Genomic DNA, 21,425 nt, shown 5'->3' with positions numbered 1-21,425 from the left:
TGACTGGCTGCAAGCTGAAGTGACAATCTGTCAGTGCGATGGCTCGTTTGTGTGGCGCCACTTGGATCATTTGGGAGTAAGAGACGAGCAGTTTGGGCTCCAATCAATTACACACACTTAAGATAAGTACAAATGAATGAGCTACCTCATTATGTCCTTTTCGAAACAATTGTGGACAATTTGCCTCCCAGCATGTCATGAGTCATGTGAATGTAAAATGGCATTTCGACACTTATCCCTTGATGCCTTAGGATGCAAAAACACATCAAAAATCTGTTTTCCTGTTGCAGTCACTTGGCATGTCTTTAAATAAAATGTGACGCTTGTGTCACTTAGTTCATCTTCTGTGCTTTGCAATCAGGTATTTTATTTGTTGACCACAACAGGAAGTGATGTTTGCTGGGGACTTATAAATCCCAGATTGCTCATGTTGTGTCGCTGATTCCGTTGCTTTCAAAGTCAGCTGCTTCAAAAACACGAGTGTTGGTTGTGGCTCAGTTCAGTTGTAAAATCCACCGGTTCGGTTTGACCTCTCGCTCTGATTGAATTTTTGTTCTTGCTTCTGTATGCTGGATGGGTGTTTGTATGCGGTTGATTCCGTTAATCTGATTGAAAATCTATTAGGGTGGAGAAAGAGCTAAAGAATGTCATTGTCACACCCTTTTGTATTTTACACTTTGGATTTGTTAGATTGATGTAATATCCAGCACAATGATTCAAATCAGTCCTACTCAAGCAGACTTTCTATCACTGAGGTTTCAATATTGTAAATCCACATCATTTAATTGTCTGAGGCACACCGATAGTGATTAATAGTAAACAAATCAAGTCTTATGAACAATCATGTCTGTTTGATTTATGTAAAAAAAAAAAAAAACCTTCAATGTTGGTTTTGACCTCCATTTTCCTTAATATTTGTCCAATAAAGATGGAAACAAATTCTTCTTTAGGCATTTATTTGTCTATATATATATATATATTCACACTGACACTTTTAAAAGTTTGTTTTGATCAAATCTTTATTTGGTTGCTAGTGAAGTTCGAGCTGTTGAAGCTGCCTGCCCGTGTGACGTCTGCATGCGGCCTCGTCATCACTCAGGAAGCTGAAACAGAAAAGTTGAGACTTGATTGCACATACATGGTTGCCATGACTACCATAACATCAACCCATGTGACTTTACCCGAGATTACTTCTAGGAATGAGTTGTCTGCATCATGTTCTGAAGTGATCTACCAACCTTTCCACCTTGGTCACGTGTGCGGACACGCAGCTTGTTGACTTGTGTTTCGGCCACGTCAGCCCTCTCTTCTGCGTCGTCCAGCTCGTGCTGCAACTTCCTGTACTTGGACAAGTTGGTGTTGGCCTGCTCCTCCTGAACACAGCAAAACACAGGACCGTTCACTAACATAGCCTTCCTAGCAGGGCTCTGAGCTTTGCGGACTCAAGTCAATTAGTGGAGCCCGGAATTCAAAGCAAACACGGCGAAGCAGCATTTAACTGTTCTGCTGCATACAAATCTCTGCCAACTGAAGTCAACTCCAACTGTAAATGCTTTTAAATACAGATTAAAAGCCATACTCACTTTACTTTTAAAAGTCAGTAAAAGTTTTAAAATATGTTTTGAATTAAATGAATCACATTAGTAGCTTGTGTTATTTAAGCTGTAAATAAAGTTAAAAGAGCATATCATCAACTCACCGCTTCCTCAGCCACTCTCTTGTAACTCTTCACTTTCATCTGCAGTTTGTCAATGAGGTCCTGCAGGCGGACGAGGCTCTTCTTGTCCTCCTCAGCCTTCCCCCCAAAAAATGTTCAGAAGACAGTCAATACTTGATACTGTACTCGCAGTGTAAACATTTCCACCCGACACCGACGTTTACCTGATAGCTTAGCTCTTTGACTCTCCTCTCGTATTTGCGCATTGTCTTCAGTTGCTCTTGGTTCTTCTTTTGCTCCATCTCCAGCTCACTTTCAAGTTCTTTCACCTAAGGAGTCAACCGAAACTTGGAGTTCAACCAAAATGTTATGGAAAGCTATGCCTCAAAAGTTACAATTATGAAATGCAGCGTGTTGCACTACATGTCATTTGGCAGCACATTGGAGTACTCACCCTGGCCTCCAGCTTCTGGACCTGCTTCTTGCCGCCCTTGAGGGCGATCTGCTCAGCCTCGTCCAGCCGCATCTGGAGATCTTTGATGGTCTGATCCATGTTCTTCTTCATCCTCTCCAGATGGGCGCTGGTGTCTTGCTCCTTCTTCAGCTCCTCCGCCATCATGGCTGCCTACAAATAAATACGCATGCAGCATGACTGTTAAAGGAGCTCGACGTCCAGCTTTTCAATCCGCTTGTACGTTGCGCTTGGCTTACATCAGTGATGGCCTTCTTGGCCTTCTCCTCTGCATTGCGGCACTCTTGCACGGCATCATCCACCTCACCAGACAACATGGAGAGATCGCTCTCCAGCTTCTTCTTTTGATTGATCAACCCTGTGTTCTGGAACAAAAAAAGACGCCATTGTTTCAAAAAGGAAAAATCTACACAGTGCTTAACCAATTTATTAGACTAGCACCACTTGCCCTACAGTTACAGCATTGGTAATTATTAAAATATTTTAAAATGTGCCTGTAATGGCTAATGCATCGCTATGTGCAGTAGAAGCTATTTGACTGAAATATTTTAAATGCTAAAAAGCAAAACAAAAAAGACATTCTTTTATTGTCTAAAGAAAATGTGTCTTAACAAAACCTGAAATGTTCCCTTTAAAAGCAAGTAAAAAAAGTATGGAGTATAAAACATTTGACTGTCAAATAACGTGATGTTTAGCATGTAGGCCTATGAGCATTCTTATGATGTTTGGAAATTCCCCTATGACCCTTCAAAGGCCAACAGGTCGTTTAAAGATTCCCACCATTATCACAATTTTCCTTGATTTCACACAAATTGCTAAGTCTATAATCCATTTGAGTAAATATAGGACAAACATTTTTCAAATATATAAATTTTTCCATATTTTGAATCACTTTAGGACGTCACCATTCAATTCAAGTCAAAAGGGGTTGTGAAATCAGCACATGTGCCCGTTACCTGCGAGTGCAGCAGGTTGACTCTCTCACTGGCTTCAAGCAGCTCATTCTCAGCCAGCTTCCGGGCGCGGTCATTCTGCTCCAGAAGAGCCCTGAGCTCCTCCACCTCGGCAGCTAGCAAGTTGTTGCGCCGCTCCGTCATGGCCACCTGCTCCTTCAGCTCCTCGTTCTTGTGAACGGTGTCGTCCAGCTCCATTTGGATGTCCTGGCAGAAGTGGGAGTAAGTCACATAATGGAAGTCAGACGTAAGTCTCGCATGAAGTTTGAAGCAAGTCAAGTCATCACTTGGGTAACAAAGTCATACGCGTCTAACAATTTTGCTCAGTCACAACAGATTTGAACTTTAGCCACTTTGCGCTCAGTACTTAGCTGTATACAACACATTCATAATAAAAGTGTTTATTGTTCCCAGACTAGAATTTAACGACATGAAGCTTGAATGTGTGAGCTAAACTGTGATGCTCGCTCCTGATTTTAAATCAATGTTTCAATCCAAAAGTAATACATACATTAATGTTTGAATGTCCCTCCATGATACTTGCAGCTAGCATCATAGCGTACCGCCAGGTTAGCTAGCACTTTACAAACAAAAAAAAAACGTTTCCATCCCAAACAAAACAAATGGAACAATGTCACTAAACAGACAAGTCTTGTCAAGTCATGTAGCTCAAGTCGAAGTCTAGTTGAGTGTTGAATACCATGTCAAAGTTAATTCAAGGTTAAGTTTTAGCAAAGCAAGTGCCAAATCCTCAAATTGGTGATTTAAGTCTGACTCTACTGTAGCTAAGTCATGTGACAGGAGCCCCCCCCAACACCGTTATCCCGGGTCCACGATCATTTGCAAGAAAGACACTGTGACTCTCTGAAGCATCGACAATAAATAACACTTGGCGACGCGTGTCAATTATTACCTTAAACTGAACCTGCACGGTTCTCAAGAGTTTCTGTGACTCGGCGGCCTGCCTGTTGGCGTGGTTCAGCTGCACCTCCATCTCATTCAGGTCTCCCTCCATCTTCTTCCTCAGGCGCACCGCCTCGCTGCGAGACCTGGCCTCAGCATCCAAGGTGGCCTGCATGGACTCCAGCGCTCTCTGGTGGTTACGGCTGAAAAGATCAAAGGTAGGAGATGAAGAGCATGTTAGACCGTTTGTAAACAATAGGAGTGTCAGAAAAATGAATGGCTACTGCTGACCTGACTGCATTTTACCCCACACAAGATATTTTTCTTAACTGACACTTCACACATTCAACATATGGCGGTAGAAAAGAAACTCATTATTCAAGGCATGTGCAGGATTTTCTCAATCACTCTGCCTCGGTGACAAGGAAGGATTTGTCAAAACGGAGCAGGACTTGCCGGAGGTTGTCAAGTTCTTCATCCTTTTCTGCCAACTTCTTGTCAACGTCAGCCTTGATCTGGTTAAGTTCCAGTTGGATCCTCAAGGTTTTGCTTTCTTCATGCTCAAGTGCGCCCTAAAACACAAGTTTAAAATTGTGATATAATCCTGTAGCCTTTTTGACACAGGTAGCGCATATTTACCTCCGCTTCTTCCAGCGCGGCTTGAATCTCACTTTTCTCCATGTCCAGACCTTTCTTGATCTTCTCCAGCTCATGGATGGTCTTCACTCCCTGGCTGATTTGATCGGCCAGGTCGGAGAGCTCCTCTTATTGACAGAGAAGAAACGAGCTTGACCTTCCAGATGACCTTCTGAGGAACCCAAGCGTCACTGCCGCAGCCCCGCTTACCCTGCAGGTTCTTGTTCTCTCGCTTGACGGTCTCGAGATGATCCAAGGTCTCCTCGTAGGAGTTCTTCAGTTTGAAGAGCTCTGTGCTCAGGCTACGGGACTCTTTCTGAGAAGCCTCCAGCTCAGTCTGGCACTCCTCATACTTTTGTTTCCACTCAGTCAGCACCTGGTCCAGAAACGAGGAACTTTGTTTTTAGACAAAGTAGAGCTGCGTTACATGTCTGTCTGTTCGGTCAGTACCTTGTCAAAGTTTCGCTGCTTCTTGTCCAGGGCGGCAGCCGCAGCGTTGGAACGCTCCAAGTCGATCATCAGGTCTTCGATCTCTGTCTGGAGTCGATGCTTGGTCTTCTCCAGAGACGAGGACTTGGCATTGGAGGCCTCCATCGTCTCCTCCGCCACCTGCAGACGTGTCACCAGCTTCTTCCTGATAGCAATGCAGTGATTCAGCTGTGAAATTCAAGCGTACTCATTTCCCAGTCTGTCACTCACTTGGCTTCCTCCAGTTCTTCAGTCCTCTGGATGGCGTCAGTTTCATACTTGGTCCTCCACTGTGCCACCTCAGTATTGGCCTTGGACAATGCTCTCTGCATCTCCGCCTTGGCCTCCTGGTCCTCGTCGTACTGCTCTCTTAGGAGGTCGCAGTCGTGGCGAGATGACTGAAGGGCGTGCGCCAAAGCGTTCTTAGCCTGGAGGGAGCAGTTGCAATGTTCACAAGGAATCACAGTGGACTCGGACGCATTGTGGAGGAAGTAAACAAACATGTGCTGATCAACAACTGACCTTAGACTCTTCGTCCAGCTGCTTCTTGAGATCCTCAACATTTTGACCAAAGGAGGTCTTAGCACGTTGGAGCTGGGAGACGGTGGAATCACGCTCTTCCAGTTTCCTGCCCAGCTCGGCTGCGTAGGTCCAGATACACGTGTTACTAATGCTGGGATTACGGTTTTCACAGTCTTAAAAGCTGACAGTCAGAAGGAAGTTTTACTGCAATCTCGACAGTCTTGGCCTTATGACAATATTGAGTCAGTCAGTCTGAAAAAAATCAAGATCTATAACTTGTTTTGAAATGTGAGTAGGTGAGAGATAATAGTTTTCCAAAGGGATTTTCCAAATCTTCTCAGGGTTCTTATGTAAAGGGAGCTTAAGGGGTCTGAGAACTTCTCCTATGGATTTTGTTTTCATCCTAGTTTCTTTGTTAGCGGGACTGATTACGTCTTGCACATTGTAGTGCATTAGGCCTTGGCAGAGGTCTGTTATCTTGAGTACCATTGGAATCTCCTTGAAGCTACCTCGAGATGCGCCTGTAAAGTTGCTTACCGCTCTCAGCCTGAGCACGGGCCTTGTGGGAGGTGCTGTCATTGAGCTGTCTCTGAAGCTCCTCCACTTTGGCTTTCGCCTCGTTCAGTTGGTCTTCATAGAGACGACACGTCTTCTCTGCAGTAGCCTGCAGGTCAGAGTCGGTCAATGCCGTTCCTACCGAGATGGGATCGTCTGTGCGCTCCGTTTTTACCTACCTTGCCTTTGGAGAGTTGCTCCACAGTGGAGGCCAGGTCGTCGGCCTCCATCTTGGCCTCGCTCCTTTCTTTCTCCAGCTTCTGCTTGACCCGCTGCAGGCTGTCGATCTGCTCACTCTGCTCGGCCACCGTGTCGGCTTGCTTCTTCCTTAAGGCGGCCGTGGTGGCCTCGTGGTGCAGCATGGCTTCCTCCAGGTCCCGCCGCAGCTTCAGGAAATCGGCTTCTCTCTTTTTGTTGATCTCGATCTGGACCGACGTGGCCCCGCCGGCCTCCTCCAGGCGCTCGCTCAGCTCCTCCAGCTCGCGGGCCACGTCTCCACGCTGCTTTTCCACTTTGGCCCTGCAAGCCCTGTCGGCCTCCAGCTCCTCCTCCAGTTCTTCTGTGCGGGCCTGGACCAAATGGACTTATTTTTGGGCTTTTTTACATCACGAAAAATGTCTGCATTGCTCTGAGTGAGGCCGATTCTCACCAGCAACTCCTTGATTTTCTTCTGGAGCTGGCTGACCAACAACTGCTCATCTTCTAATTTTGAACTCATCTCATTCATTTCAAAATCTTTTCTGGGAGACAACGAAATCATTATAAAACACGGTATTTGGATACCTTTTGAAGCAAGAAGTCTTTTTGTGAATATTTCAGTCAGACTTACTTTTTGAGCCGCTCTTCCATCTGCTGTTTGTCGTTCTCAAGATCCATAACAGATTCTAAAGAAAGTTTAAGATCTCCTTCCAGTTTACGTTTGTTCCGTTCCAGATCCAGACGTAGCTTCTTCTCTTGTTCCAGGGAGCCCTCCAGCTAGTTCAAAGATTAGGACCGTCACCAAATATAAGGCTACTTTAAAAAATATATATATTTACTGTCAGACTGTATGTAATGTAATACGTTCATGAAGGTCAGTCAAAAATCTTTTACTTAGTGTCTTTATTAAAAGATTATACAATGTACTGTAAGATAAGTTTGGTAGTGTTTTAGTGTGACCTCAACTTATACTTGAACAAAAGCAGGAAAAGCTCTTCTTATACAGTATTTATCTACAGTGTCTTTCTATTATTTAGTGTTTTGATCATGAGTGCCATGAAAAGTCGGTACTTTTACAGTTAACATGTGTTCTAAATGTGTGCTTGTTGTACATGACTTACATCATCTACTTGTTGCTCCAGCTTGGATTTGGCTTTGGTCAGAGTGTTGACCTTGTCTTCTTCCACCTGAAGGTCATCCAGAGTCTGCTGGTGCGCCTCTTGGAGAGCCTTCTTCTCTTTGGTCAGCTTCAGTATGGTTTCATCCAAAACTGCCATTTCCTCAACCAGGTTCTTCACCTGTAACAGAAACCAGAAGGGCCTGTTTTTGAGCAAAACTACCACCACAACATTTATTTTCCCTTTTTATGTTTGAATCTCTGTGAAGTTTTTCATGTCGCTTATGACCACAAGCGGTACAGTATATACAGGTAGATTAATAGTTTCTGTGTTGCGTTAGTGGCCAGTGTTGACTGTTGACATGAGAGTCACCTTGTTCTCAAGGGCGTGTTTCTCCTTCTCCACTTTAGCCAAGGTCAGCTCCAAGTCATCTATGTCTCTCTTCAACTCGGAACATTCGTCCTCCAGCTTTCGCTTCTTGGCCAGCAGATTAGCGCTCGTCTCCTCCTCATCCTCCAGCCTCTCCAGCAGCTCTTTGACTTTGGCTTCCAACTGGATTTTGGTTTTGATGAGCAGGTCGCAGCGGTCCTCGGCATCTGCAAGATTGTCTTGCTCCTGTTGGTGAGACGCAGGAGAGGAAGAAACGCGCGCTCCATGACATTCCCAGTCTAAAAGCGGAATGTGTCAATAGGTTGGGAATAAACACATACCGCCTGCAGCTGCAGCGAGAGGTCGTTCTTCTCTTGGATCATGCTGACCTGCCGCTCTTCCAGCTCTTTGCGCTTGACGTCGGATTTGTCCAAGGCCTCCTTGAGCTGCACCATCTCCACCTTCAGATTGGCCAGCTCCTTCTCCGTGGCGGCGCTCTTCAGGAGGGGCTTAATCTTGAAGAAGAGCTTCATCCAAGGCCAGTTCTTCACTGCGTTGAAGGCTCGGATGTTCCACTGGATAATCATCAGGGCCTCACTACAACCAGGAAAAGACTCTTGTTGTCATTTTGTACAAGCCCATTTACTATACAGTTGGAATTGGGTATTGTCCTGAACCAGGGCCGGCATTAACCAAACTGTGGCCCAATGCACAATTTCACGGGAGATGGTGGAGGTGTGTGTGTGTGTGTGTGTGTGTGGGGGGGGGGGGGTATTATTGTTAATGTCAAATTTAGGACGACGACGTGCAAACTGTGCAAATGCCAATTTTTTAACCAAAGCTATTTGGTCGACGGGCATGGATGCGGCGAACTCACGAACGATTGCGAGTGTTTGCGAAGGTACTGGATGTTGATTTCTCATCAGGGCTTTTTCAAGGCCGCAACATTTGTTAAAGGTTCGCCAAATGTTTTCATGTTTTTTCTTGTCGCAAGGAAGTTTTGGACATGTTTGTTGTTCCCTTGTTTGCCCCCTGAGTGGGATATGGACTTGCACAACATATTTATAAATATTAGGGACAGGAGAGTACCGATACCAGGTATCGGCTACCGGCCTTATTTCAAGATATGAGTTATATTATATTCATGATGGCGGCTGATATTGGTCGCACTCTTGTGCAATGAGAAACTTACAATGAGAAATTAGAAATTAGAAGAATAGAAAATTTCCATAAATTTTCATGCATTTGATTGAATAATGCTGTATTGGGATATATAGTTCTTTCTTTAAAAATTATATATCATTGTTGGGGGGTGCTTCGGGAGTACGGGGTCACCGAGCCACCTGATACGGGCTGTTCGGTCCCTGTACGACCGATGTCGGAGTTTGGTCCGCATTGCCGTCAGTTACTCAAATTCGTTTCCACTAAGGGTTGGACTCCGCCAAGGTTGCCCTTTGTCACCGATTTTGTTCATAACTTTAATGGTTTTGCTTTATGTTTGTGTGAATTGTTCCTATAATTTATGACCGTTATAAATAAACACAAACAAAAAATATATATTTGAAACAGCCAAACTCAGAGATGATTTTTACCTTTGTTTTCTGAAAATACAGTTTTAAAATTATTTTTACATCTATAGAATTATTTTCGATTGAGAAAAAAATGCAATTTAATGATTACATTTCATTTTCTAACTCTACAACCACTTTGATCAACCGCTGAAGTTCATCATTAACTAAAATATACGGTTGCTTTACATGTCATACCCATTCAACACGTGTACAGTAGTAATATTAAAGCAATATTTGGACCATGGAGCTAAAATTTATATTTTACTAGTTAAAGAGACTTTGTTGCATTGAAATGTGACCAGTGATGTCACGCTTTTGGCTGTCATCGACTAGTCAAAGGAAGAAGCTTCGAACGTGTAATTCTAGAGTTGCACATTTCTTTATTTAGTGACTTGCCCTTGATGCTTAGTCGCTCTAAAGACACACGAGGGGGATGTGATGGTGTGAACCGATACACCCAACGCCGCTTTTGATGTTTCATGACTGACCCAACTGGGTTAGCGGATTGATTTAGTCTCTGCAGGATGGCTTCCCACAGGCCTAAATATGGAGCCGCAACCCAGCAGCGCTCAAGGACTTGCCGTCAGTGTTTAGAGGGTGAATTTTAGTGGGTGCGCGCACGCCCCCGGGTGACTGAATGAGGGCGGGGCAGCCGATCGCATTTTTGCCATAACTCCACGCTGGGTGCCCCTCAAAGGTGAGCGTCTGTGTTTTTATAGCAACCCAAACCTTCCGCCCGGCGGCAGGCTTTAATCCTCCGTCACCCGCCACGCATCCCATCAATGCGCTCGCTTGAAAGCACAGGCGCCGTGGACAAAAGGGGCCAGGGGCCATCGGGCATCCAAGAAGGGGGCCGCCGGTTGTATTTTTAGGGAGGCCCCGAGCAGCTGCCACTTGACACATGTCGCCATGTGGCTCCGAGGGCACCGTCAGCATTGTTTGCTTTACGGGCAGCTAATGGAGAGAATGGCTGCAGACCTGCGGGCGCGCGTGGACGACGGTATTAACAGAAGGGCCACACGCGCGCCTGGCGACCGTAAAAGGATACGCGCACGCCTCACACACGCTCATACAACTGCAAGGGAGTGAACACAAGATGATCAAGTTGCTATTGAAGGTCTTTGACAAGGAAATAGTTGACCTCCTTTGATTCATAAGCCTCCGCTGCATCCTCATCAGCGTGCCTCGAGCCACCGCCTGCAGCAGCGTCAGAATTTTGGCCAAACGCTCGTCCCTCATTTCCTCCAGTTGACCCAGCAGGCCTGCCTTGAAGAATACCTGTTGCCCACAGAATCATAATAATAATAATAATAAATAAATAAACAACTTGACGATAACATCACACCCTCCGAGGAGGTGAGGAGGTGATGTACCTTAGTGTGTCCAAATCGATATTGGTTATGGTCGATTTCCAAGGAGGCCAGCAGCTTCTCTGCGCCTTTCCTGCTATCCACAAACTTGTCATCTGGGATGGCTTGTGGGTTCAGGATGCGGTAGCTAGGTGAACGGCACAAAAAAAATTAGGACATCATATGAACCGGAAAACCACTTGCCGTTGTTCAAGGGCAACCCTCGTATGTATCGGATCCAGGGTTATAATAGTTTTGGATTTTTTATCAAAGTTTGTTTTTATTTAGTTTTGACCTTTTCACTTAGTTTATTAGATTTTAGAGCACGGTTGTTAGCTTTTTTTTCTTTTTAAAACAAACAAACACTTATTTTTAGTTTTCATTTAATTTATTGTCGAGCGCAAGATTAAAAAAAAAAAAAGTCACTAATTATTGTGTAATTAAGTAACCTACAATTCTCATACGACTGTTTGACCTTCCTTTTCTGTACTGATGTAAAGCAATAGCAAAATAAATATTTAAGTTAAACCCCCGAAAGCTAATGTATGCAGTTAGTTTTAGATAGTTAGTGTTATAAATGTAAGACATGGTTTCAGTTCATTTTTGTTTTATTGTATTTCGTTGAGGATTTTTTTTTTTTTCAATTGTAGTTTTGGTTATTTCGTTAGTTTTAGTCAATTATAATAATAGTGATCAGGCACTTAAAGTTGCCTAAAAATAAAAAATTTAGGTGACCATATATGATTCAAATATCTTCTAATGAGCAAATTAAGACCTTAGCTGTTCACAATGGGTACTACTGCAAGCCTCTGGACAAAAGTTTTCAAACTGGATTCTGGTTCGAATTTCCCCGCCTTCTGCGGATGTGACATTGTGTACATGAGATGGGAATGTGCATTTCAATTTTTCAACCACATGTGGCAGTAGCCATACGAAATTAAATTTTCTACATTGGGCAGCTTTAAACTTCATCCGCTTGCTGCTGTTTACGTCTTTAAATTGAAAGCTGACGCATTCCCAGCCCGGGTCAACTTCAAGCCATAATGCCAGATCAATATGTGAGTCATTTTTGCTACAATGTCAAGCAAACAGTACCTTGCAATTAGCAGTTCATATAACGGAAGCATTAGTAATGAAATACTTAATGTAAATGAGTTTAACATTTTTGCTTAACGAAAATGCTTGCTGTAACATTCAACATTTTCACTTCAACAATTAGTCAGTTCATCTACAGGTATTTGATTGTATAACAGTGATTCGCACTGAATATTCACAAACCTTAAACCTTATCCTATATTCTTATCGATTATACTATGTGTGATCCATATGCCCTCTTTGACCTACCGCTGCTTGAACTCTCCGTAGAGGATGCGATTAGGAAAGCCCTTTCTGCAGATCCTGATGCCCTCCAGCACGCCGTTGCAGCGAAGCTGGTGCAGCACCAGGAACGGGTCCATGATACCTGCACAAAAAATGTGAGTCGGACCCAGATGGCCGGCCTACCCGCGATGTATTTGAGCTGAGCGTTACCAGGAGTCTTGGTCTCATTGGGGATGATGCAGCGCACAAAGTGAGGCTGCGTGCAGCGCAGGTTTGTCATCAGCTTGTGAAGATTTTCCTGCAGAGAAAAAGCAGAATTGCAAATTGTATTCAATGATGACATCTTGCAATTCAAACTGTTACGCAATCAGTCAACAAAGCTCATCTAAGGCAGCGTATCAATGCCTTTGTCGTTACTTCCTTGTTGGCCTCTGACACGAGTTTGCAAACGTGAATGCTGAACCGAAGAGGTTAGCTTAGCACTAAGTAAGATATTTTAAAGTTAAAAGGGAAATCTTTCAATAGGTTGTCTTGGCGGCCGCATCCAGGTACATTTTGATATGTTTTTGTTTTTTAAGTGAATGAGGCTTTGGACAACAAATGATGTAGATACAAAAAAAATTTTTTGTACTGTATGATGGGTTTTTTTTGGGTTATTTTTTAGCAAGTATACAATTAGTAACCCATTCTAATGGATTCGGGATTTGGTGGGTAAATAAATTATTATAATAAACATGGATTTGGGGTACAAGTCCAGGTTATAATATGTACATTTCTAAAAGAAGAAAAATAAAAAGCCAAGGCTATTTTATGTGAACAGGCTCTATTAAGCTGTGTTGAACATGTTGAGACTATGCCAATAAAATAAAGCAGAAAGTTCAATTAATTCTGTAAAAATATGTTGGTCTGGGTAAATGTCTTTTTCGCCCCAGAAAAATCGTCACGTTTTTTTTTTTAAAGTATATATAATCAGGTACATTTTCAAAAATAAAAATATTTTTTGTGGACTTCAAATTAAATCATTCAATTCAAAAAGTGAATTTCATACACAATATAATTCAGGTTATTTTTGTATGCTTATAGCTTGCAGTTAATGACAACCCCCTTGTTAAGAAATGTTGAATATTACAAAAGAAGCAATAATAAACAAACTTCTGTATGATATTCAAGTTTACTGACATGCACCTGTATTTTTCTCTCTCTCTCTCTCTCTCTCTCTCTCTCCATACACCCATTTGGCGGCCACCAGACTTCACCAGTGATGAAATGAGGGCGGAGCCAGCACAGACTTAAAGTGATGTTCATGTGATCATTGCCCTAAACATCACTGCAAGTCTTAACTGCCTCCGTCCCAGAGCTCCTCTGATGCCCACGCCATACCCTGAATAAGAAAAATGGAGTCGGGCTCACCTTGTGCAACTGAGACACGGTCTGGAATGAGGCTGCCTTCTTCCGCTTCTCTCTGGTCCCGGTCTTGAGATCTGCAGTTGATTGAAAGTTAGCCACCTGCGGGTATCAATTGATGTGTGGAACTTTTTCCCTACCTGAGTCTGAGCCGACGTAGTTCTCGTACAGAGAAGCTAGCAGCTTGTTTGCCGACTTTTGGAAAACACTCACCACTGTCTCATTCAGCGGGTCTTTGTTTTTGTCCAACCAGCCGATGATATTATATGGCACCTGTCAAACGCATCAGACATGCAATTGTTGAAGTACATATAGCAGCTCGATCAGAAGGATAAAATTGTCAATGAGAAGGCAGCACTCACCACTCCAGCATAGTGCACGAGCTCAAAGTGGGCTTCAAACTTGCGCTTCTTGTCCGGACGTGGCTTTTGGAAATTTGGAGACTTGCCGATGTGATTATCAAACATCTTGGCTTTAAAGCTGGTGTCTGTGGCTTTTGGGAACATGCACTCCTCTTCAAGGATGGACATGATGCCAAGAGGCTGCAAGAAAGCAACAGTTCACTCTAATGAAGCTAAAAAAAAAAAAAAGTGAACATCTTCTCTACCTTCTCGATGAGATCGATGCACGCCTGAAGGTCCAGGCCGAAATCGATGAAGGTCCATTCGATGCCCTCCCGCTTATACTCCTCCTGCTCCAGGATGAACATGTGGTGGTTGAAAAACTGTTGCAGTTTCTCATTGGTGAAGTTGATGCACAGCTGCTCAAAGCTGTTGAGCTGCAACGAGACGCCGTCGGGTTCAAAACATGAACACATCATTTACGAACAAGCTGTATAATAAGCCAGTTTACCTCAAAGATCTCGAAGCCAGCGATGTCCAGCACTCCTATGAAGAACTGGCGGGGCAGTGAGGTGTAGAGGGTCCGGTTAATCCGTCCCACCATCCATTTGAACATGCGGTCGTATGTCGCTTTGGCCAGAGCGCCTACGGCGTAGTTCACCTACAACACATGCGCAAATATTGTATATGCAGCTGTCATTTACACATATACAGTAGCTCCGGTTGCCTTCACACCTGAATGTAGTGCGTGCAGAGTTGCTCGGGTTTCAAGCAAGGTTATTATAGTTAACCAAAACTCATCACATAATTAAAGTAAAATTGAAAAAACATTTTTGTTGACAAAACAATGCCTTTAAAAAAAAATCAATAACCAACTATGATTATAGCGAAAATGTTCACGTAAGAAATTAAATTTGCACTTGCAGGTAACTCAAACAGAAATGTAATAAACCCAACTAATATAATAACTTCACCAATAATGTAATTAAAAGTCCTGACTAATATTGTAAAATTTTTGCATCTAATGCAACATTTTAGTACATTATTATATTGTATATATTATATCATATCCCAGAATGTCTTTGCAAGCGGGTGGAGTTTACTTTGATGAACTCTTTACAGAATTGGTTTAATGCTAAATAATTCAACGCTGTCAAATAACTCCAACACGTCCTCCATTTAAATCATCCATCCATCCATCCATTTTCTTGACTGCGGAGGCGGACGTGCTAACCAGTCAGCCACCGTGCTGCCCATTTAAATCAGACAGTGATAAAATATAAAACCCTAAACATTTAACATACATTTTTTTACACTCCATTTTTTGCTGTGGGTGTGTATAACAGTCTTAGATTCCCAAAACATAAAATATTATAATATTCTACATATAAACATATATTATATTATTTGTCAAGTTTTACATGATCAGTTTTGAGAAAAAAATAAATAAGACCCATCAGAAAATATAATAAATCCTTACTAATGTAGCAATGCATTCCATTATTGGTTAAAAAAAAAAATCCAATAATATCAGTCAGGATTTTTTATGACGTTGTTGAAATGTTACATTATTGGGTTTTATAACATTTTTGATTGCGTTAAGTGCAAATGTTATTAAATTTTCTGGAAATTAGTACATGCTACAGTCCTTCACATTAGTCTTTATCAATTCTTTCCAATCATAAATTCTTTAAATGTATTTATTTTTGGTATTATTATTATTGGACAGAAGGTTAACGGCTCATTTGGGATTTGCAGTTTACTTTATTACACAATACTTGTGACCTTTTTTTTCCCGTCTTGCACTTATTTAGCACCATATGCTAAAAAACAACAACTAAAAACTAATACTAAGACTAATAAAAACTAAATGAAAATGAAGCATATAAAATCAGCAAATAAAATCTAACATAGCCACTCTTAAAACTCATTAAAACTAACCGAATCGAAATTAAAAAAAAAAATTGCCTCAACTCTTTAACTCTAAAAATCCTAAACTATTATAATCCTGGTTTTGTGTCCATAGCTCATCTGCTTTGTGTGGTCTTACCTGTTCAACATTCTGTCCCTTGACCACATATTCATTCCCCACTTTCACCCTCGGGTGGAGGAGGCCTTTGATGAGGTCAGCTGAACTGACGCCCATCAGGTACGAGGCCTTGTCTACACCTTAACAGAAAAAAATAACCCCAACAAATCACAAACTTGTTTTTGTGCCGTTGCGGTTGCGATTGTGGCTCCCTACTTTCAGTGCCGTCCGTCTCTGCCTGCTCCTCGCGCTGCTTTTGCTTGAATTTCATGTTGCCGAAGTGCATGATGGCGCCCACTATTTTATAGCAGCCGTACTTCTCGTCCGGCAGGAAGCCGAGGATATCCATGGCGTGCTGCAGAGGCGATCTGGTTATTTGATGGAGCCCAACAACATGATATTCTGTCATCTCTTACATCGGTGGCCATCAGCTCCTGTCCATCATCCAAGTTCTCCACAGTGGTCACCCCCTGAGAGCAGAAGTGATAGTCGTATGGGTTGGAGGACACCAGCAGCATGTCTGCAACAAAAGAGGTTCGAATCACACATCATGTCATGTCAAAATAATGAAACGTCTTAAGACAACAATGAAATCACCACCTAATAGTTCTGGTTTCTTCTGCGACATGATCTGGTAGTAAATGTGGTAGCTCCTTTCGCCCGGCTGCTGGAAAATCACTCGGGATTTCTCCAAAAGATCTAAGGAGCAAAAGAGAGACACGCCATGACATAATAAAACAGATCTCTGGTATTGAGTTACTGTGTAAATGTTTATTGTTGAAGGTTCAAGACGCACAGTCAACTAAAATGGGGATAATGAATGAGATGTTTTGTACTCTTGGACCCAGAAGGAACTCTGGATCTGGTTGAAACTGTTCTTCCTATTTCAATCCCAACCATCCGTTTAGACATCTTTTTTTTTCAGGCTCACAGGGAGATAGAGCTAATCCCAGAGACGCACAAAATCAAAAGCAAGTCATATGTAAGCTTGGGCTGATATTAGATTCTGACTGTGAGCAAAAATATTGTTTCACGGTATTAAAATTACAGCTGTAAAATGACCTTTTTAATATATACGTATATATATATATATATATATGGGTAAATAGAAACAGCATGTTTTCCCATTGACCACAGTCTATTTTATTTTTAAACAAAATATAAAAGAAACATGTTAAGGTTCAATGAATAAATTGTTAACATTTTGCTTCTGTATTCATTTTTCTTAGAAACGGTGTCCTATCATTTTTTAGAACTGACCCGTGGGTTACTACTCATGCTGTCCTTGGGGTGAACTAGTACCTGTTGGTACTTTTTTTTTTTTTTTTTTGCAAAATGAAAACAGTCTTGGTCCCCGCTTCCCTACTCCTCTGTGCGTAACTGCTCAACCATCCCCTCTCTGCTCACAAGGAGGAGGAAAAAAGTTCATTGGAGGCAATTAACTTCAAAGAGGTGGATTGTTTACTCAACTCTGCAAGCAGCCAATCATATTCAGTATACAGTAGAGCTCTTTGCTGCTGACAGCCAGTATTAGCCGTTATTATTAGCTTTGACTTTTTCAAAGCAAACATAATTGGCTCATGCCTAGTGGTATTCAAACAAACAAATACAAATGATAAACATAGCACAACCTGCTTAAGGTGATTAGGCCAACTCACATATATCAATGTCAGCAGAAGCCAGTTTGCCAGTGGGGCCAAAATGGATCCTGATGAACTTTCCCTGTGGGGAAAATGAGTTGTATTTTTACATAGAACACTGAATATGAACGCAAATCCCAAGGCCCAGAGCCAGGGTATTAAAAAAAAAAAAAACTCACAAAACGTGACGAGTTGTCATTCCTCAACGTTTTGGCATTCCCAAAGGCCTCCATGGCAGGGTTGGCCTCAATGATCTGATCCTCCAGAGTCCCCTGAGAGAGAGATGCCCATTTGTGGTCAATCAGACAATGTGATGCATTGTTTTTTGTTTTGTTTTTAAAAAGACGCCATGCTCCTGTCACTCACCCCCGTCTTCGTGGCAGGACCTTGCTGCAAGGTGAAAAGACAACAAAATGTGTGAGAGCGACATCTTGTCATATTTGACTTCATGAGACTTTCACAACAGGGAACGTTGTCATGACCGATAAAAGCTGGTTGTTAAAAGCAATGGTAAAAAAAAAACAAAGACCTCCATGTTTTATATGAAGAAGTGTGAGAGGGGAATGAGGATCAAACAACATAGAAAAGTCAAAAATTCAAGAAAATATTTGGATCAAAACAAAAATGAGAGGGGAAAAAGTCATTCAAAATTCAATAAGAGAGCATTGCAAAGGGGCTGCAAAGCACATGAGGGGGAAGACATGATTAAGCAGTTCTGACATTCTTAGGAATGGAAATGTATGGGAATACAATAAAGGATTCCTGGTGTGGAAAAAAAATACAAAAACAAAAAGGAAAATAAAAGTCAGCCCAAAAATCAAAACAAAAAGGATTGAAAAAGGGAGGAAAAGTAAAAAAGTACAGTTGCCATGTTTGCCTTACTGCTTTCTTAGCAGAGGTTTCCCCAAGAGCTGCCACAATGGCAAAATACTGAATGACACGTTTCGTGTTGACAGTTTTGCCAGCACCGGATTCTCCGCTAGGAGTGCGAAAAATAACAGGTGAAAAGACGGCAGAGAACGAAATAAAGTAGAGCAAAATACCACACAGCTTGTTACAAGAGAAAGAAAAAGTGAAAAATCCTTGATAGAAAAATATGTTTGTTGTTTATTTATCCCTTGTAAAAATGGCTGCTAAATTCTGTTACCAGTTTTGTGACTTGTTTGTACATAGAAATAACAAATGAAGGAAGAAGGTACTTACGTGATAAGCATGGACTGATTCTCCCGATCTGAAAGAGATAGAATATTTGCAATTCAACATTCATGTACCACCTGTACGAGGGTTTTTGTGTGTACGTGTGACTCTTACTGCGCAACATAGCATTGTAGGCATTATCCGCAATGGAGTAAATGTGCGGAGGGGCCTCGGACCGTCGTTTGCCTTTATAGGCGGCGACCACAGGAGCCGTGTAGACCGGCAGCCATTTGTACGGGTTCACCGTCACACAGAAGAGGCCCGAGTAGGTCTAAAGGTGACACCAGGACAAGGAATATGATTAACCCTACCCAAGTTGACTTAGACTAGTCAGCGAAGGTCAGCGAAGGTCAGCCTAACTTACATAGATCATCCAGGCCGAGTAGCGTCTGCGCATGTTGAAGAGGACCGAGGCTTCGTTGAGATGCGTCAACATGGCCATGTCTTCAATCATGTCGTACTTGGGGGGGTTCATCTGCTGGATGTCGCCCTCCTTCACAGTCAGAGTCTGTGCAGACACCAAGAGGACATTTTGAGCCGGAGTGATGGAACAAAACAAAAATGACATTTTGGATGTTTGCACTTTACCTTTCCATTTTTAGTCTGGACAGTGATATTGTCCCCATGGTGCTCCTTGATCTCGATCTCAATGTACGCCTCTTTCTCATCGGGGATCCATGCTCGCTTCTTACCTGAAGAGAGAGGAGACCATATTGATTAATTTAAAATAAAAGTACAAAAAAGAAACCATGCACAAAAATGTATTCATGTTTACAGTATATAAAACAGCAGATCTTTTTTGTAATTGAAACTATTTAATTTGTTTGTAGGTTATCTTTAATTACTGTAATGCCTTCTACTGGTCTTCTTATTCAGAGCTAACAATTTGTATAGAAATTTCGGCTTATCTTTGTGGCTACTAGTTGGAGTTCACTAATAATATCGCATGTTTGTTATAATAATTCAATATTAGTATTCTCTTTATGGTTTTCTTGAATTTAGATTTTATTTTTTACATTACTACAATGTATCAATAACAGTCTTTTATATTATCTTGCATAAAAATGGAGATACAAGTACATTTGTAATACTTTATTTCTGTTTGGCCCACTGGTGCATTTAAAAACCAAACAAACATTTAACTTTTCTGACATTAGGTTGTTGTCTCACCATATCGACTGAATCAGTTGTATTGTCATTTTTAAGGAGCTAAAAGTGCATCTCATATAGCATTTCTTTGCATTTTGCGTGAGAAGGCCTACCGTCAAAAGCGACAGTTTGCACGGCGAGTTGCTCCAAATCCGATTTGCGTAAAAAGGACGCAGCTTCCCCGAACTCCTTCATGTCAAAACGGGACATGGTTGCACCTCCCCGACAGCCAGGCCTAAGTCAGGCAGACGACGTGTGTGGTTCCTTGGAGCAAAACACAACAAATGATCAATCAATCTTCTTTTCAGAGGGTTCGCAAAAACAAAAGTATGGAAACACAGCTGCGTCCCAAAAAGACTTGAAATGACGAGAACTACACATTGAAGATGAGGAGAGGAAATTAAATTGAAGAGAAGTCGATGAGGCGCGTGAGAGGCGTCAGTCAAGCCGTGCGTAAAAAAAGAAAAAGAAAAAAAAAAGTAACCCACCTAGGATGCAAAGAGCTGTCGGGTGACTTGGCGAGACGCGCACGAGGAAATAACAGCAGGGTGAGAAGTGGTCTGCTTTATAGTGTGTTGTCAAGGTCACGGTCAGTGGACATTTGTCCCTCATTAGTTTATGCCGCCTCCTCCAGCGCCCATTGGTGCTGAGCGCCTGTCTCAATTGACACAAAAGGAAAGCAACGTTTTTGTCATTGCGCTAAACCCAAGCGGGCTATTTTTGTAGCTTACTTATTTTGTGCACTCCACGCGCTGTGGCCACTGGGGAGAATGCTTCATTTCTTACGTTTGGCACAAGTGACTGTTTGGAGCTGCGTCATTGCCAGCTCGGCTGGACATGGTTGCTTCCATGCACTAATTATGAAATTAAGGCCTCTAGCAAAAATAACATTAGCATAAAAGTCTGATGTAAGAATAGTGTGATTGTATTTTCATCAGTATCAACAGTCAAAAGAGGTCGTTTGTGTTGTGTGAAGTTGACTGGGATGTTTGCTATTGTATTTGGCCTCTCTGAGGATGCAACCTTAGAGGATTATTTCGGGAGCTGTGGGGCATTAAACAAGTTACTATAAATACATAAATTTTTATTAATAGAGGGAATGATGGTGTGGCGCCTACGCAACAAAGTTGCAAAGTTTAAAGTGACAAAATTGAATCAATTAAATGACAATGTAAGAAAAATTTTTTTTAACTTAAGATTCACTTTGGGCCTAACTTTTTGTCTTTTGTTTTATGGGGTCATTTTTTCACAAGCGCATTCTGGCTCGGCCAAATCTGACCTTGAAAGCAAGGGGAAAGGTTGCAGCGTGGTATGGGGGGAGGGACAGTTGGAGCACAGTTTCTCAGAATAGACAAAGCCAGAGTCCAGAATTCCTCACTGGGACATCAACTGGTCACTGTGGCCTACGTTGGATACTTACAAAAGCACCCAGATGAAGTCATAAGTGGCTAAACGAAACATTAACGAGCCGTCTCCAACCATTCTCATATATTGTCTTCAAGTGGGCCTTAGCGGCGGCGGCCATCTTTGTGGATGGTGTTATCTGTTGTGGTGGCAGACTATGAGGTGTCGCC

The 21,425-nt window shown here is 42.3% G+C and overlaps 1 protein-coding gene across 2 annotated transcripts; it reads right to left on the bottom strand.

The window, feature by feature from the left end:
* Window positions 1–1,001: 1,001 nt before the first annotated feature.
* On the bottom strand, window positions 1,002–20,664 carry myh7ba (myosin, heavy chain 7B, cardiac muscle, beta a). Of its 2 annotated transcripts, XM_077573812.1 has the most exons (44): window positions 20,583–20,664; window positions 20,340–20,505; window positions 19,965–20,115; window positions 19,291–19,394; window positions 19,067–19,210; window positions 18,817–18,973; window positions 18,709–18,736; window positions 18,388–18,484; window positions 17,685–17,777; window positions 17,524–17,587; window positions 16,466–16,564; window positions 16,282–16,385; window positions 16,082–16,220; window positions 15,887–16,005; window positions 14,348–14,497; window positions 14,103–14,273; window positions 13,858–14,037; window positions 13,636–13,768; window positions 13,502–13,572; window positions 12,302–12,389; window positions 12,116–12,233; window positions 10,796–10,919; window positions 10,564–10,700; window positions 8,193–8,448; window positions 7,855–8,097; window positions 7,486–7,662; window positions 6,996–7,141; window positions 6,816–6,906; window positions 6,346–6,735; window positions 6,149–6,275; window positions 5,612–5,730; window positions 5,321–5,517; window positions 5,072–5,255; window positions 4,832–4,997; window positions 4,625–4,749; window positions 4,442–4,557; window positions 3,996–4,188; window positions 3,086–3,289; window positions 2,369–2,494; window positions 2,112–2,282; window positions 1,882–1,986; window positions 1,700–1,795; window positions 1,239–1,373; window positions 1,002–1,103 (listed from the first exon to the last, which is right to left on the bottom strand). In XM_077573812.1, the coding sequence occupies exons 3-44, from the start codon at window positions 20,059–20,061 to the stop codon at window positions 1,092–1,094; spliced, it is 5,796 nt and encodes a 1,931-aa protein (XP_077429938.1). In that variant the 5' UTR covers window positions 20,062–20,115; window positions 20,340–20,505; window positions 20,583–20,664; the 3' UTR covers window positions 1,002–1,091. The 2 variants fall into 2 exon arrangements, with proteins under 2 accessions (XP_077429938.1, XP_077429937.1); XM_077573811.1 differs by lacking the exons at window positions 18,388–18,484; window positions 19,067–19,210; window positions 19,291–19,394; ... (1 more) ...; window positions 20,340–20,505; window positions 20,583–20,664 and adding an exon at window positions 17,872–17,895 and having other exon boundaries at window positions 18,817–18,913.
* Between the last annotated feature and the right edge of the window lie 761 nt (window positions 20,665–21,425).

The sequence above is a fragment of the Vanacampus margaritifer genome, chromosome 8, assembly GCF_051991255.1.
Source record: "Vanacampus margaritifer isolate UIUO_Vmar chromosome 8, RoL_Vmar_1.0, whole genome shotgun sequence".
Lineage (NCBI taxonomy): Eukaryota > Metazoa > Chordata > Actinopteri > Syngnathiformes > Syngnathidae > Vanacampus > Vanacampus margaritifer.
This window is presented reverse-complemented; position numbering and strand designations above follow the sequence as displayed.